This window comes from Anopheles aquasalis, chromosome 2, assembly GCF_943734665.1.
Source record: "Anopheles aquasalis chromosome 2, idAnoAquaMG_Q_19, whole genome shotgun sequence".
NCBI lineage: Eukaryota > Metazoa > Arthropoda > Insecta > Diptera > Culicidae > Anopheles > Anopheles aquasalis.
The window spans coordinates 2,857,501-2,874,207 of NC_064877.1; the positions used below are offsets into that span (position 1 = coordinate 2,857,501).

The 16,707-nt window shown below is 48.1% G+C and overlaps 2 protein-coding genes across 2 annotated transcripts in view; one reads left to right on the top strand and one right to left on the bottom strand.

Moving 5' to 3' along the window:
- LOC126581228 (leucokinins-like) overlaps positions 1–69 on the top strand; it is a 1,689-nt gene extending 1,620 nt beyond the window's left edge. Inside the window, exon 2 of the mRNA XM_050244740.1 lies at positions 1–69. This exon is cut by the window's left edge and continues 537 nt beyond it. The gene's annotated coding sequence lies outside the window, so the exon portion shown is untranslated.
- The window catches only part of LOC126581229 (COMM domain-containing protein 4), a 3,558-nt gene extending 3,388 nt beyond the window's left edge, over positions 1–170 (bottom strand). The window contains exon 1 of the mRNA XM_050244742.1: positions 100–170. Within this exon, the coding sequence (XP_050100699.1) occupies positions 100–102 (3 nt within the window). The 5' untranslated portion in view covers positions 103–170. The remainder of the gene's footprint in view (positions 1–99) is intronic.
- Positions 171–16,707: the final 16,537 nt, after the last annotated feature.

Below are 16,707 nucleotides of genomic sequence, written 5' to 3' on the forward strand. Positions count from 1 at the left end.
GAGCAGCCGGGGTATCTCAATAAACGTTACGTTTCGAGCCACATCACACATCCGGGTGTTCTTGTTTTAGGTTGTTGTACAAAGCCAAACCAAACTTACCATTTTCAGTCGGGTAGTAGGATCTCTCGGTAGCGTAATTCGTAATCTTACTTGCAGAGAACCTTGCCGTGATGATGACTGAAAGGAGAATTCGATCGTTAGTGCATCTCATCCTTGCAGTATCACCAACCTCTCTACTTGCCGGTGCGGTTTCCGATGGTTTCCTTTGGACACACGCGGATATCGGTCGCAGATTGGATGTGAGACGGCTGCAAAAGGATTTAGACTCCTTTTTCTTCAGTCTCACCTTCGAGGTTTCACTCTTCTTCTTCCTCTTCTTCCTCACAGAGGTTTCTCAAAAACAAAAACAGTCCTTAAAGGCCCCTGCAAACCGAGCGCGTAACGCTGCGTACGTTGTGGAGCGTACGTAAATTCGTACATTTCTCCGCAGCACTACGCTCTGCAATGTACGCAGCGTTACGCGCTCAGTTTGCAGAGGCCTTAATAAACGCTTTAATGCTGCGTCCGCACCGCACAGAATCTGGAGATATTGTATGTAGGCCAAAGTGTCTATAGGAAACAGGTGAAGTCATCCTGAACAAAATCGTTCGCGACGATTAGAAAAATGAATGAAAAAAACAGACAGTTCGTGCATTTGTTTTGGTTGCGTTGGAGACGCTGTATTCGCTTTGAGTTCAAGGAACTGCTCGTTTGATCTAAAATTTGGAAATGTATCATTTAAACAGGCAAAAGTACATAATATGCATGATAAACCCATTGAACTTTTCCGGAATCAAACGCACGCTGATTTGGTGATGAACTATAAGAACATAGGATGAATAGGAACATACAATATCTGCAGATTCTGTGCGGTGTGGACGCAGCGTAACAAGAGAGAGAAATGTGGTTTGTCAACGGGGTGTCGAACAGTTCACTCATGAGTCAACTCGAACGAGTGGGTCAACTCGAATGAGTCAACTCGAAGACCGTTTCTACACACAGCCAAAATTTGGCGGCTAAAGTCAAAATTGTCGGCAAAAGTCAAAAGCTCCATATAAAAAAAATAATGGTGTGTGTAGGGACGCTTGAAAAGAAGAACTTCAGAAAAACTACAGAATCATCGCGAAATAACTTTAACACACCTGCAAACAGCTTTTTTTAAAATATAATATGCTTTAAGCTGATCGGCAGACACATAATGCTGCACTCCAGTGTAGGCCGTACCGTAGATGTAAATTTGTCTCCATCTGCCATTATTTTTTCCAAAATGTTGGAAAAATGAAGTTCTCTTTTTTTGACTTTAGCCGCCAAATTTTGGCTGTGTGTAGAAACGGTCGAAGACCACCACGTTTCCATCTACAAGTTTGTTTTACCACCCCCGCCACCCAAGAAGCGCTTCCGAATGCCCAGAATCAAGCCGATGTTATTCGCTCACTCTCGCCCCATCAATTCTCCTATCAATTTACAGCGGGCCGAACATTTTTGCAGGACCCATCAAGATGTCTGCCATCAAATGTCCCAAGTTTTTAATTTTTTTTTTTTGGGCACTTGCAATTGGGGGTGCGGCAGAATCGCTACGACCGACGACGACGACAAATGAGCCTCAAAAACTTTCCGAAACTGATTAGAACTCTCACCGAACAGAAACCGAAACTCTCAGTGCCTCTGCAATCGTCGGAGTTCCGGATCCGGATTTGGCCAGACTTAGGAGGACACACACGCTAATCCACCCCCCCCCCTCCACCCGTTAAATCGCGCTTTAGGGTGATGGAGGGTGCTTTAGGGTTCCCGTCAAGGAGCAATAGGCTCTCCCACCCATTTCCACTGCACTCGATGGGCGGTGGTAGCGTGGCGTTCTCACCCAAAAAAGGAAACCAAATTTAGTTTCGACGAAACTCAATTTTAAAAGCAAAAGCATCCATATACAAATTTTAGTAAGGAGTAAGGGCTACAAAAATCGATGCTGAGCGAGAACGCGCAGTTTTCTAGATTGACACGAAGAGGTGTGTCGCGCCAGCACTCTGTGCCCAGTGGCCGAATGTGCCATATTGAGATCGTGATTGGTGTATGCTATCAATCAACCGATTGACCAGCTACCATTTTTCAATCATGGCAAATCAGCCAGTGTGGCTGTGTGTGCCACTAATCACTGGCCTGATGGCTGCCAATATGATCCAATATGCGCATGGATCGCCAATCGATCCGATCGAGGACTTCCAGTGGCAGTAGGCGAGGAACGCTAAACCGCGAAAGCATCAGATCAGGATCATCGGTGGTGTTTGTTTCGCAGATCATAATTAAAAATCAGTATGAATCTGAGACTAATAGGAGCTACCAAAAGGAATAGAATACATTCGATATGTCCAGCCTGCACGCAACATAATGTGCGGTAGCGTTAGGCAGGTTAATTGCCTACCAACGCTTGGTACCTCGCGCAGCCCGCCCCACGGTACACACTTACCACCAGTCTCGCTTATGCATGCCGCACATGACATTTTCTACTTTTACTGGGTGATGATGATGAGGATGATGATGATCGTTCCTGGAGTTCCCGGATAATCATCGATCGAATGTCAATGTCAATGAACGAACTGAACGATTCCGCTATCGATGGGAAAGGGATGAAGCAGGCAACCAGATCACGGTGACCAGATTGGTGCAATTATCCATATCGGCCTTAATAATTAATCATCGGTGAAGATGATCCTGGCGATGACGATCAGCATGGATCAAAGTCAACCATCCAGGAGTCATAGACGAACCACCAGTACATGTCCATCGAAATGCTTGGCCACTAGCTAGCTTTATGTGCTACACGTGGAAAATCGCCAGGAAAAGTAATGGTACTGATCGCAAAGGTAATAAAGCATGGAATGGAAACCATTGAGGGCTGAGCATTCTTGATCGACGATACAGATTCCTTCTCCTTTACGTGTTGCATTAACATACCAGGAGTGCGGGTGTGAAATGAGCATCATGGAACAAATGTGATGTTATGAAACATTTATAGTTAATGAGCCTTTGTTCTCGCTCATTTTTGCTGGCTAAAATTGCGTCAAATGTGGCCTAAAACGTGGCCTAATTAAAATGTAGCCTAAAACGACCAGCAAAATCCAGCCCATCCGGAAAATCCAGAAAGTTTGGGAAATGAAAATGCACCATCATAAAAAAGTATAACTGATGGTGGACTCAATCAGAGCACTTGACTGGGAGTTGTCTTCTCAACTGCACCAGACATGGACCCTTTCATTATTGTTTCCATCGCTCGGGCACACGATGGTTGAGCATAAATTATTTTCCTCACCCCATAGCCTCACCCTACAAAAAATTAAATTAAGATGGAAAACAATTCATTAGGGTATCAATGTTATTTTATTTACAATCAGCAACTCCTCCTCTACTATTAACTGCCTGGAAATGCGAGATGGCATGCTTACAGCGAGCATGAAAAATGTTGCAGTGCGCAAGGATCGCCATGCACTCTTATTAGCTACTTCCATCTGATCTATGGTGTCAAATTGCCTACCATTCCCGTAAACATCACTAACTAACGTCCGCCAATCATTCTCCATCGAATTTAAGTCCGGAGAAATCGCTGGCCAGCACATTACATTGATGTTTGTATACTTTAAGTAGGCAAGTGTCGCCATGGCGGCGTTATTTTACTGAAAAGAAAATATTTATTCACGATAGTTTTGCTTCAAATATGGTTCCAAATGGCCTCGCAATCATTCGACGAAAGAACTATAGTCAAACATCGAAAACCCCATTACAAAACCCATTACAAAGTTGTCAGACTGAGTTTTGCAAACAGGCATATGGCATGGACAAATGCACATTAGTAGTATGCTGTATTATGTGAAGTTTAACAAAAGCGCCTCATGTTAGGTGGTTTAGAGTGATGAAAAAAGGGTCAATTTAGATGGGCCGGTTGGTTTTAACGGCCACTGGCGAGATTTGAGACGTGACCCATGGATTTTTACCAGACCATTTTCGGGGATGGATCAGTGATGATATGGGAGGCGTTCAGCAGTCATGGCTAAAGCAATTTGGCAATTATTTCAAACCAAATGAATAGTGAATAGTATATCGAAGTGTTGCTAGGCCTCGGGAATGCACGCGCACGTCCGTGAAGAATGTGATGCATGTCCTTCGGGATGGCAGCAAAGTGGTGTTGGATTACGCGACACTTTCACGGAGACGATTTGCTGCGCCTGAAGACGAATATGAGAGGCCGCCGGTTGGGTCGGGCAAGTTCTTGGAAAGTTCTTCTATCGCCACCCTGGCGCTGCTCGGGAGGTATGTGTGTTGTAATTCAATCAAAGGTTTTGAAAACTTTCTCTTTCCAGCCCGACCGAGCCCTCTACCAACAATGCCGAGGGCCATGCGATGGGCCACTTGGAGGGCCGCGTGGAGGGCCATGCGAAGGGATCTGGTAGTAAGATTTGATCGAATTACGTGGAATACTTCGTGGTGGTTTCGGGGATGGATGAATGTTTAAATTCCGTTCCAAACTGCGCTTAAGATGGCTTAAATCGTTCTTTACTTTTATGTCTTTATGAAGGTAAGACACAAACACACGCGCGTGGGTTCGCGTGCTCCGTCGTTGACCTGGTGCCCAGGAATATGAATGGCTTCTTTGGAAGGGTTTCATCATCATCTCGGGCCACGGGATGTCAGAACCACCATTTGTGGCGCGATTGATGAATCGAGAACGTGCGCAAGCTTGCGTAACCGAGCGGTCGTGGACTGGTCGTGGTCAATCTCCGTGCCAGCAGATCGCGCGCACACTGACCTTGCTCGTATCATCCCTGTCTGCCATCCACCGCGAAGACAATGTTGTACAATGATGTGGAGTGACTTTGGTTCGGAGATCGCCGTGAATATCTAGAGCAAAGCCGCGTGCCCCTTTCGCCATCGTTCAAGGTTTCCTTTGATGCTTGGAGGAGTGCGGATGAAGGTACCGTTGAAACGGAGTAAGATCCGCGGTGGCATCGCGGAATGTAGCACACGCACATGGCGATGGCGGTCAGATCACTGAGCCTCGAGGCCTACCAGACTCCTCCTGACCGTGGGTGCCATTCTCCGGTCTAGATTCGATCAAGGCAGAACCGATAAAATTGATGCTCGATGATGGCTTACAAGTGCTGGGAATGACTTTCAGCTATCGATGTCACTTGGCCTGGCCGGAACTTGGCCAAGATATTCAGATTAGGTAAGGGCGGACGGTTTCCCTTCTCGTTACAGCATCGCGCCCTTTTACTTCGATCGATGATGATTGATATTTCCGCTTCCAATGAGCACGCCGATAGGAATTCTCTGCGCTGCAATCGGTTTCTTACATTCTCTTTCAGTTCTTCGGTAGTCAGAGCAGCTGAGTGTATCACGCCTTTAATTCAAACATTCCAGTGATGGTGTCGATTCGTTCCCTCTTTCTTCACTTTTCCGATTCGCACGAGGTGTAAAGCACGGAGTGACAAATGGTTAGCCACATTTCCTAAATTACTGGCCACTGGTTTGTGTTAAGAGGGTCGCTTACAACACTCGCTCCGTGGACGGAAAGCATCGATCAGAAGGAATCCATAGTCCGGAGGCCTAGGCGACGTGCAACAGATTATCTACAAATCCGCTCACAAATTGTGCATTCACCTGGCCTGGTCGCGTGTGCTCGATACTAATCTTTGTCGTTAAGAGGAAATTTATTAACATTGATCAATCTAACGGAACGGATGGTTTCACATTGAAAACGGGTGTTATTAATATCCTTTTTACAAACAGCTATTCATTTCTCACAATCGCAACAAACCGGTGTGAGATTCGGAATCGTAATGAAAATGTCCGCAAAAAATCCCCGACCGAATTCACCACCGACATCATCATCGCTATTTGAGTTCGGTGAGGCGTATGTTTGACCAATGGTGCAGTGCAGATAAATAACGAATATTTACCGAACGTTTTTATTATATTCCATCGCTGGAAATGCTACATTTTGTGGATGTAATGAATCGGTTGCTAGCGCCGAACCACACGGACGGCTTGGGTAAAAATGCATTTCGAAGAATTGAATTTCTAGCGCATTTCCATTTCCAGGACTCTGTGCCACGTTAGAGCATAAAATTTGCTGGCCACGGAAGGAGGGGGGGCACGCTGCAATAACGACATTTATTGGCTCGAGGCTGGCAGGAGAGAATCAAACAAAAAAAAACCCACGCGATGAAATGTGGCATCGAAACGGGAGAAACAAAAGGTTCATCATCTCTATACCGCTCAGGACCGCTCGTCGGACGTGGATTGTATTTGGAATTTTGGTAAACACGGTGATGGTAGCTCAACGATTGGAAGCACCACGAACCGCGGTGGATCACCTCTGGAGTACGAACGCCGATTGAGATAATTCGGTTAACTGCGCTTAATTAATAACCAATATTTACCTAGACGGCCGCATAACGATTGTATCCCTGAGTTCCCTGGCCCTGGTCGCGATGATGTTTGGCCAGTAATTTACATAATACCATCGGCATGCCCCCTTCTATGACGCCAGCAAGCGAGTGAGCGAGCAGCGAACGAGAATCGATGGTATTGCGAGAAGGAGGCCTTTAATATTATAAATCATAGTTTGCTGTGATGCCTCCCCGATGCATTGCGATGTTTGTCGAAGTCGGCTGGGCTGTGGCGTGACCTCTTTCAAAGCAATTAGATGCTGATTCAATCCCAGGATCAATGTCTGCATCGGCGATAAGATGCCTTTTGTCCTGTCCGGCCAACTGCATAAACACCGCCGGATCGGTTTAAAACTCCCGGATCCCGAAAACTAGCATTGAGAATAGTATAGTGCCAGGATAAACATTAATTAAATGCATTACGCCGATCATTGATTTGTGGCTCGCTGCTTTCAGGGAGGAGATGGACGTGTTGGCACCACAAAGCATCGCCTTTGAATTGTTCTCCGTTAGCACCCTGCATATTGCACTCGGTGTTCGACCTCGGTGCCAACGACAAGAACAAGACCCGGGTGCCTGGCCCAGGGTAAATATTTGAGTTGCAATGATTTTGTAATGTGTTCTCAAACACTGTGCCTCGTGGCCGAATTGACGCCTGAGGGTTCCTAAAGTGAATGCACCGGCAATTCCCGCTCTCCAGCGAGTAATGGATGTAATAGTCCGGAATGGTTTGTGCAAAGGGTGGCCGGCCTAGCGCATTCGATTGCCCCAAAAACTGAACTGAACGACCCGGGGACAATCTAATCAAGAAAAATGAATCCATTAGGGACATTGCAGCTTGCAGCAGCAGCAGCAGCAGACACATAAATTGTGTTCGTAGCCGTTGAGGTAGGATTATGCAATGCCCAAAAAAGGGCCCCGGCTAGCCGTTTGGCTAATTTGATTAATGTTAGCCACTAATTTACATTAAAGAAATTAAAAGCCTGTAGCGAGCCAATAATGGGTTTTACAATCCGTGATCAAACGGCGCATCGGGCAACATGTCATTCCGCAGTGTTGCGCCCGTACTTTCCAGGGCGTCCAGTTTCGGCATTAAGCGAGTCGACGACTTTATTATTATTCATTAGAATGATTAATTATCACTTCTCTTTTTTTTCTCTACACTTTACCTGGCGTAATCGAAAGGTGTGGAAAAGTGGTTCTCGTCTCGTTGTAGCATCATCATCACCGTCGTCGTCGTCGTGGTCGTGATGAGTATTGCTATTACCTTCGCTCAGAGTGTCCACTAGCTATGGTGCTGGTGCTGAAGAGGATAAAACAAAAAAATAGCAACCCCTCAAGACAGGTCCGAGACGAATGATTCAGCAAACATCATCAAGCTTTAAGGGAGCCAGTTAAAGGGGGCCAAAAAAACGAAACGGAACCTCAAAGTAATGACATAAATAGGAGAGCGATCGATGGGTTGGTGAGGCGCCAGCACTGGGCGAGCATTTCCGGGAAGGGCCTTCCTGTCGGTCGGTCAAAGGAACGCAAAGTGTGATAAACGATGGTTGTGCCCGGGAGCGGAGGTCCAAAACGCGTCCAATTTCCCTTTTTCAAGGTGTCACCTTTAATTAGCGAGTGTTCATTCACGCGCTGGGCATCCCCATTGGATCGAAAGTCTTGTCTCACTCTCGCTTTCTAAATTGGTTGCCCTTCCAAGCGTCCAGCACCACCATTAGCCAATCGACGACACCATCATTGTCGTCACCGTCGCCCACAGAATGAGGGGACAATTAATTTGTCCCACAGGAAATGGAAGTGGCAGACACTCTCACTCACTCGCTCACCGTGGTTCGTGGTCTCGGCAAACAGAGCAACAGTTGTGCGGCGCAGATGACGACACCAGCGACCCACGGATGCGAAAGTGGTAGGCACGTTGGCAGGTTGGCAGGTTAGATGATTTATCGGTGTACCGCGATCACCATGACCTCGTGCTCTGCATACGATCGCTGTGAACTGTGCCTTGGGAGCCACGCGAAAGGTGCGAAACATTAACATTGGGACCTTCAGCCGGGGGCTTCCGTTTTCGAAAGGCGCCCGGATCCCGACTGGCGACCGACGATCGAAGATGTTGTTCGCGATGTTGCGCAAACGGTACACTACAATCCGACGCACATATCAGCGTTAAAGTAGCGTTCATGTTTGCAAACGCGATTACTGCCGTTAAATGCATTCGATCCCGTTGTGACACTGCGGATTCGTAGCCTGGAATGCGACCGTGATCACGTGAAAAGGATTAACAAAAAAAAAGTGTGGCAACAACCCACGCGACGCACCTCACGCTCCTCACCGGAGGTCGCCGATCATCATCATGATGATGATGATGATGGCGGAAGATAAATGGTGTAAAATCAGCGGGAGAATGTGTGATTGAATCGGCATGGGGTATGAACCCCGCGTGGTGATGGCACGTGAATGGAATCGGGCACCCATCGGACCTCAAAGCGCTCCGGAGGGCCCGAACATGATTACGGTGTCGGTTCCCCCGAAATGTTTATGTTTCTTGACGTTTTCTTTCGTTGTTGTAGCTAGTCACCGAAGGAGAGCCTTTTTGGCAAGGGTCACCACCGACCACCGTTTGGGTCACCACCGACCACACTCACAGCGGTGTCTTGGGGCCCAAGGCCGATAAACGATCTCGTTGTCATCTTCAGCGGACGAATCAAAGTGCTGCTGGTTTGGCACTGAACTTCGGACACTGGCGAACGGTGCCAATCGGCCAATGTTTGGCCAAGGTTACGGAGCATCGTTTTTTTGCATACCTTTTATTTCTGCTGCTGTACCGTTCTGCACCCTATCGTGTGCCCTTGAATGGGTGCGTTGTTACACCGTGCAGAGAAAGAGAGAGGATTGTTTTTTTTGTTGTCTAAATGAAATGAAACTTTCCAACGAATTCCAACGAAACGGCAATTGTGTTCCTTTCGATTTTATTTTTCGTTCGCTCGGATTTGAAATTACTTCTTTGTAACAAATCAACAATTCGTTGGATAAGAGGGAATAGGTTCGGCGCGAGCGAGAGTAAAAGTCTAATCAAAACAGGGCAACGCGCGGCACGATCCGATCATCGCGTCGGTTGTCGATCGCGTGCTCAATTTCTTCTAGGTGAGTAACGCCATCACCATTCAGCAAACGGGCAGCGTAATTGCATCATCAGCACCAGCACAAAAGGGGGAACCCATGAGGTGAGGTGAGGCTGCCAGCATAACTGAATCGTCACCCCGGCCAGGCAGGTGTGCCACCGAGGAAAGCACTGGTGCCGTGCCACTACTTGCACCACGTGCGCCTCGTCTGTAGATAGAAGATAGTACGCTGCGCTACGCTACAGAGGCACATCCCCTGCCTTCGCCGATGGTGTAGGAGATGATGATGATGTTGAATGGGGGTGGCAGCATACCATACCATCAGCAGCAGTAGCAGCAGCAGGAAGGTGGTGGCAGCAGAAGGGTGAACATTGCGATTTGTAGGCAGAGCATAATCACGATTTTCATCGAACTGAACCAGTCAGCCAGCCAAGTAGGCGCTTTAGCCCCGGTATTTGGCCCGGGAAGGGGGCTATGCTTTGATTGAACGAAATGAAAGCATCCGTATCGTCGTGGCGCCCATAGGGCTCACACCACAGGGAAGCTTTCGGGACTTTTGTAAATAGAGACTCTCGGCATCGTGGCCACGGTGGGATAGTTTCGTTTTCCTCTCCTTCTCTTTCTCTCCCGGGGGGGGGGGGGGGGGGGGGGGTGGTTAATTCAATCTGAATCGTCTCCAAAGCGCACCGCGGTCGAAATGAATGTTTGTTGGGCCGTTACGTGGCCAAAGGAAAAGGCCACGATGTTTATGATAATGTTGATCGTGTTTGAAAGCGATGCTGAATCAAACACAAACGATCTTCCGCTCCTGGTAGGGATGGTGGCGTGAAAGGGGGACAGTTCGAACAAATAGAGTACCACCGAAAATGGTGCCGCTGCTGCTGCTGCTGCTGCTGCTGGTGTCGCTTCTTGAGTTTATGTTAATTAATTTCTGCAGCCAGCCAGCCGGCCAGGCTAGTGATTGGAGGACTGGCGTCAATGGGACTATCCAGTTTGAAGACGCGGCCTTCCTGGCTCGGCCTGGTCCCTCTTCGTTTGGCCAGACATTCGAATTCCGCACTCGGTCGCAAGATGAGTGATGCGTTTGATGACACCGGGTCAGCGTGCGAGATGCGGCCTGATCTACCTCACCGGTCTTGGCTTGGGTGCGTGTTTCGTCACAACCAAACAGACACACACGGGGTGAGCGGAGTGCGCGGAGATGAAGATGAAATTGAAAATTAAGCGACCTTCGCTCACTGCGCCGTGCTCAATGTCTGCAATGGCGTGCGAGCGCGCGCGCGCGCGCGCGTTTGTCAATTAGGCCAGCGGGCTCCGGGCACACGGTGCGCGGTATCGTGGGCACGCGGCCGTCCTGCTTGATCCACACGAGGTTTCTCGAACATTGGTGAAGCGCGCTCTAACTGGTTTTTTTTTTATGAAACGGCCCTCCAACGGATGACGATTGCTGGTGCGCGATCGCGCGCAGATAAAGAAGCGCCAAGAGAAGGAACATCCAGCAACATCGCGATATGCAGAGTTGAAACTGGAAAGGAACAGTAGTACCGACGTACTAATTACGCGGACGGCGGCAGGTCACGAACAACTGAACTGAGAAGAACTACAGCCGCGTGGTCGCGCTGTAATGTGTACGATCAAAACTCATGCAACTCCACAACTCTTCAGCGGATGAGGAAACTCCGCTGCCGTCTGTTGTGTGGCAAAATGGGAAGCCACCGGACCGCTGCACCGCTTCCATTTCCATTTGTTACATATTTTTTTGGTCTTTGGGGTGTGCGTGAAAGTCACGTCGATCGCAAGCGGTGAGTAAAGAAGATTAATTTGTGTAATTTTTACACTTTATCGATCCGGTGCTCCACCGGCGGCTCCGGGTGAAAAGGTAATTCATTCCCGGGCACCTTTGACAATAGAGATGGAGCTAACAAAAGGAAATAACAATTGAACCGCAGAGAAAGGGAAAACGAATCGAAATGGATTATGGGGTAAAAGTGACCATCAATCCGTTGGAATGAGGCAGCAATGATGACGATTACGCGTTGCATACTGTCACCCCTTTGGGGGGCCACCGACGGGGATTTTTCCCCCTCATTCGGAACCGTTTGATCATATTCCATCCATCTTCTTGCCACCGTGGAACGCGGAATTGTCGGGTGATGCAAGCCGGGGCACTCTCTTCGGTGCAGAGAATGTTGGATTATCCGTGAAATGATCAGCGATGAAGTACTGTGTTGTGACAAACGAAAGTTATTGAAACATGTCCAGGTTAAATTTGTTAAAAACGCCTAATATGAAAGGGAAATTCCACTTGCAACCTCGCCTTCTAATCGCCTTGACTTGCAGCTGTTTAGAGAACTGGCTGGCCGCAGATAGATAACTCCACAACGAAGTACCTATTGTTTTGTCCCGGTGAGTTAATAAATGGCCAAAAGTAAGTAGATTTATGGCGAGACTCTTTGCCTAATCACGAAAAGTGCATCGTTTGCAACGTGCCCGAGGACTCAAGGCCCTACAGCAGGGGTAAAGGCCGTCGCCAAGTGCGCCAGGTGACGACGTGGTGAAGCTGAAAGGTGAAAAAGTGGATCTGATAGTCCCGCGTGCTACAAGATTATCATTGCCATTATCTAGCGCTACATCGTTTTGTTAGAAACCCGTTCGAGTGTCTAAACATGGACAATCGCAAGGCTGTTGTTAGTAATTGGGTTGAACATTCCTCGGTAAGATACGCGACCATTCGACGGTGACTCCACGGGTTGTTCCACGAGTTTGTTCCCGCATAAATTAGTTCCGTTTGGCTTTGGTCTTTCTTCACGTGGAAACTGAGAGAGGTTGGATTGCAAGAAGGTGTTGATGCAGTTAATGTTAATACCATCGTGCCACCGTCTCACTCCGCCCGTTTCAGCCTCCAAAAAATGCACTTTCTCACGGCGGTATCCGCGACTGAGTTGCTGAGCATCGATAAGTCTGCCAGATGGTACAGCAGAATGTAATGAAGTAGTAACAGACTCGCTCGACAGGTCGCGAAATTGATAAACTGATTTTTAAAACCCACGCCAGCTTTCGCTCTCGTAACTCCAATCTGCTTGGTTGCAATCCGGATTGGATAATGGAGAGTGATAAAAGCGTGGCGAGCGGCGAAAAGCGTGAGCAAAGTACGGAGCAATTACTAATTCCAGTAAATGATAGGATGGCCCAAAATCCGGGGAGGCACGAAATTGTATCGGAGCCCCCTCGAGGGGTTGCAAAAGACGCGATCCTTTGAGCGGAACTAACCGAATCAATGATATCCGAATTATCCATTACCCAGTGCCGGCTCTGGCGGATGTATGTAGTGCAGCCCGGGCCACCTCGACCCCCCATTCCGTTTCATGTTACGTCGAGCAAAAATGGCCAATTTGCCGAGGGACCGGTCATCGAGAGGTAGCTTTCGAAGTTGAATGAGATAACATGATTTTGGTTTCATGCGGACCGATGGTTTGGCCAACAGTGCGCCAACGTGCGATGGCCAGTGCTTAATCCAATGCACACATTTGACCCTCGGCTCGGCCACACCGAGGGGGTGTGTAATGATAATTTTCGACCAACAAACAGTGCCAACTGTCCCGTGCTTATTGCTTCAGCGCCAAGGACCATCTGCCCAGTACAGCAGCTAGCTAGCTGGAACGGTGTTGCACTTTATACAATGTTGCAGCTACGGTGTTACACGGTGCGTGGAACACCTTTGGCCCAGGGCTATGGATGGATGCGGATTTCATCACATGGTTGGAATGGTTTTTGTAAGCCGTGTGCCATGTGTCGCACTCGTGTGATACGCAAATGATGATGTTTGCACCTTTGAAATCGTTCCCGGTATAACATTACAAGTCTGGTAATTTTGATTTCCCGAAAGCACTTGTTGAAAGGTTTTTGATTCGCAGAAAGATGATATATTTCTACAGAGAAGATGAGACTCGCAGTGTTAAAGTTATTTGACCAGATGTCTAATGTTAGTTTATAATTATTCTTTCTTAGCAGATACAAATCATCATCAAATCGTTTCTGCTATTCTACGACAACTACGATTACTAAACCCTTTGCTCTGCGTTAAATATGAGATCAATTCTGTGAAAATTCAGTAGTACTTAATGCTTGTTCCAGCATCTGGATGGCTTTTGCGGTGGCAGAGAATGAATATCTTTTTCTAGGAAGTTCAAAGAGTTGATATTGCTAATGTAACAGCTAGGAGGATATTGTTCTCAGAAGTGCTTGTGTAGCACGACAGCAGAATTTCTCGTTTGTTGTAAGAATAAAAAGGTAACGCCAGTATTGTAATACTTCATTTTAAAAGAACATTTTACAAGTAATCATGGTACAACAACTACAAAGAACCAAGAAAACAATTTGGGTTTCCTTTTCTTAAAGTTTTTTTTTGAGTTCAACATTTTTCAACGAAATTTCTTTCCATGGAATGTGACACATGAAAGAATCAAAGCAACCCTTGTCACAGAAGAGTTCGAAGAACATTTAGATAACTGGGCATCAGAACCAGATGTTTTAACACCAACATGAACTTACGAGGTACAATTTATGCAAAATGTACTAAGAGAAGTGAGGAAAGGCTACATCAACATCCAAAATACTGATCAAATTTTGTGCTCATCGGTTCGCATTGCGCTGAACGTGAAATTGCAACCCAGGGGCCCATTCCGTTCCGGGTTCAGGTCCAGCGTGCTCGGGTGCAGAAACTGAACCTATCATTAGATTGTCGTTAGCGCGAAACTAAGCGGTAACAGTTTGTTGCACTTCTTGATCGGTCGTGTCCTACATCCATCGGATTGCACCTTCGCCTTCGGGACTCGGCCACAGGCAACATAAGCCGGTCACGAAAAAGAGGGGCGGGGGGGGGGGGGGGTTAGGCTGGAACCGAATCGATTCACATTGCGGCATCGCATCGGCCACTCGATTGACATCTTACACCGAGGCAACCGATTCGATTTACCTTCCGCGCGCCGTTATCGAGCGACTCCGTGCTCGCTGAATGCTCATAGGAAGGGCTCATATGCCCCCTTTTTTTTGTTCCTTCGACGCAGCCTCCATCCAATCCAACACGGTAGGACCAGCCCTAGCTCGGTGATGGGCTTGTTGGTTGGTGAGTTCGTATTACAAAAGCATCCGAGCATCGGTTACGGCACTTGAGGTGAGTTGCACACGAGAAGGGAACGTTCACTTTCGATTATGCCCGGGAGTGGTTGGTCATCTCCCATTCCCTAAGCTCCAAGCTCACTCCCTTCATCTGCCTCCCTTTCTCTCTCCCTCTCTCCCGTTAAAGGGATGTTTTGGATGAGGAAAATATGATTTGTGTCGAAGGCGCACCGTGGACAGAAGGGAGAAAAAAAGAGGTTCATTTGGACGATTTGAAAGGCGACCTGTAGGCAGGGTGCCCACCACACCATACAGGTGTGCCGTGGACTGGGGAATGCGGAAACGAAGGCCAGGATTGGTGATGCTACTGGTGCTGCGTCGTCGTTGTCGTCGTCGTCGCCGAGCCCTAATGCTGTGCTGGCACCACATTCGACACGTCCGTGAATCGATTTCTTGTTGCTGCTGGCCCCCGTGCTTCTAGGAAGGAGCGAGGTTCAATGCAAAGCGCAGGCTGACAGCGAGTATGGTTGCGGTTGTGGCTGGTGCAGCAGATGGTTCTGCAGATGAAACCGTTTCACTCTCGGAAGGGCTAACCGCCCCAAGCAGCAGCACCAGCATCAGGGAATGGCGTCAAGGTTCTTCCTTTCACAAAACAAAAAACCCTCTCGTCAACTCGTGCGACCGGATGACCACATATGTAGTACCAGGGCGAACAAATTCGTTTCTAAGCACTTCAGCACTCGGGCAATAATTTACTCCAACTGGCAGCTCAGCCCGCCATTCGCCTGATCATTGGCATCATTGGCCGCCATTCGATCGACGCTTGGAGCATGATTGTCGATTTAAAATCGGTTTTCAGCTAATTATCGATCAAACAGGAGCCTATTAGCTCGAATTAGCGGACCCGTGGTAGCGCACCGGACCGGACTGTGTTGCTTAGGAATTTGCATTCCACACCGTTGCACAAGAGGGCGCCTTCTCGCGTAATTGCGGTGGTGGAGTGAGTTTGCCATTTTCCAAGCGCTCCAAAATTGACCACCCGGGAAACTGGCAAATCTTGGCCGGTTGGCCGATTCCGCAATTAAAGGTGTCAAAACTAGCGCCTCGGTTGGGTCACGCGGTCAATCATAGGCCCCATCAGGTGCTGCTCCACGCTATTTGTCTACTGGCCGCGCTGGCGTGCAGTATCGTCTTCTTTGAGCTGACCACCGACCGACCGACCGCCCAGCCGTCGTACCCAGGTCATGACAAGCGTGAGGAATCGGTGAGATGACTATGCAACGTCGTGGTACGGCCGAAAATCTCAGCCACCCCGGCTCGTGATACATTTTCAAAGAACCCTCAATCGCAATCCGGCGGAAAAACGTGATGTAAGGGCATGCCGAATGGCGATGGTATAGGATAACGGTGTCGTCTGGCCACTTTAGTCCCCGTTTTGGTGTCGGTGCAAGTGTGAACTGGCCTGTCAATTGATTGATTGTTGTGCGACGAACGGAAAGGTTGACTCGATGGTTTACTTTATACCATTTTTGCAACTTTATTGGCCTCACTGGCACCACTAGCGATCATTGTTCTATTTATTTGGTGAGAAAATAGTAACTCTCGTGTACATCGTAGTGCAGAGCATTGTGCATCATTCAGTTACATCCAGGCAGTCGCATACAACTCCTGCTTGCTGGTTGGTGGTAAACTTATTTCCATTGATTGATCGGTTAGCCTCTGGCCTGTAGCAGTCGTGCGTACGCAAGTGGATCCTTGAAGTGAACCTCATCTGTCGAAACACGTCCGAAACTAGCGCGAAACGACATGTGCGCCTCTGAGTCATGTAAGAGGCTGAGTTCTGACGGTCTTTTAGACCTTCTGGGCCTCGGAATCGAATGTAGTTCACGCGCGTTCAGCGTTGCTTTAGAATGGCGCCCTCTCACCTGTGCGCGCACATCGGGCACTGTGTTCGAGATCGAGATCTTCTTCTCCTCCATCTTCCTCTC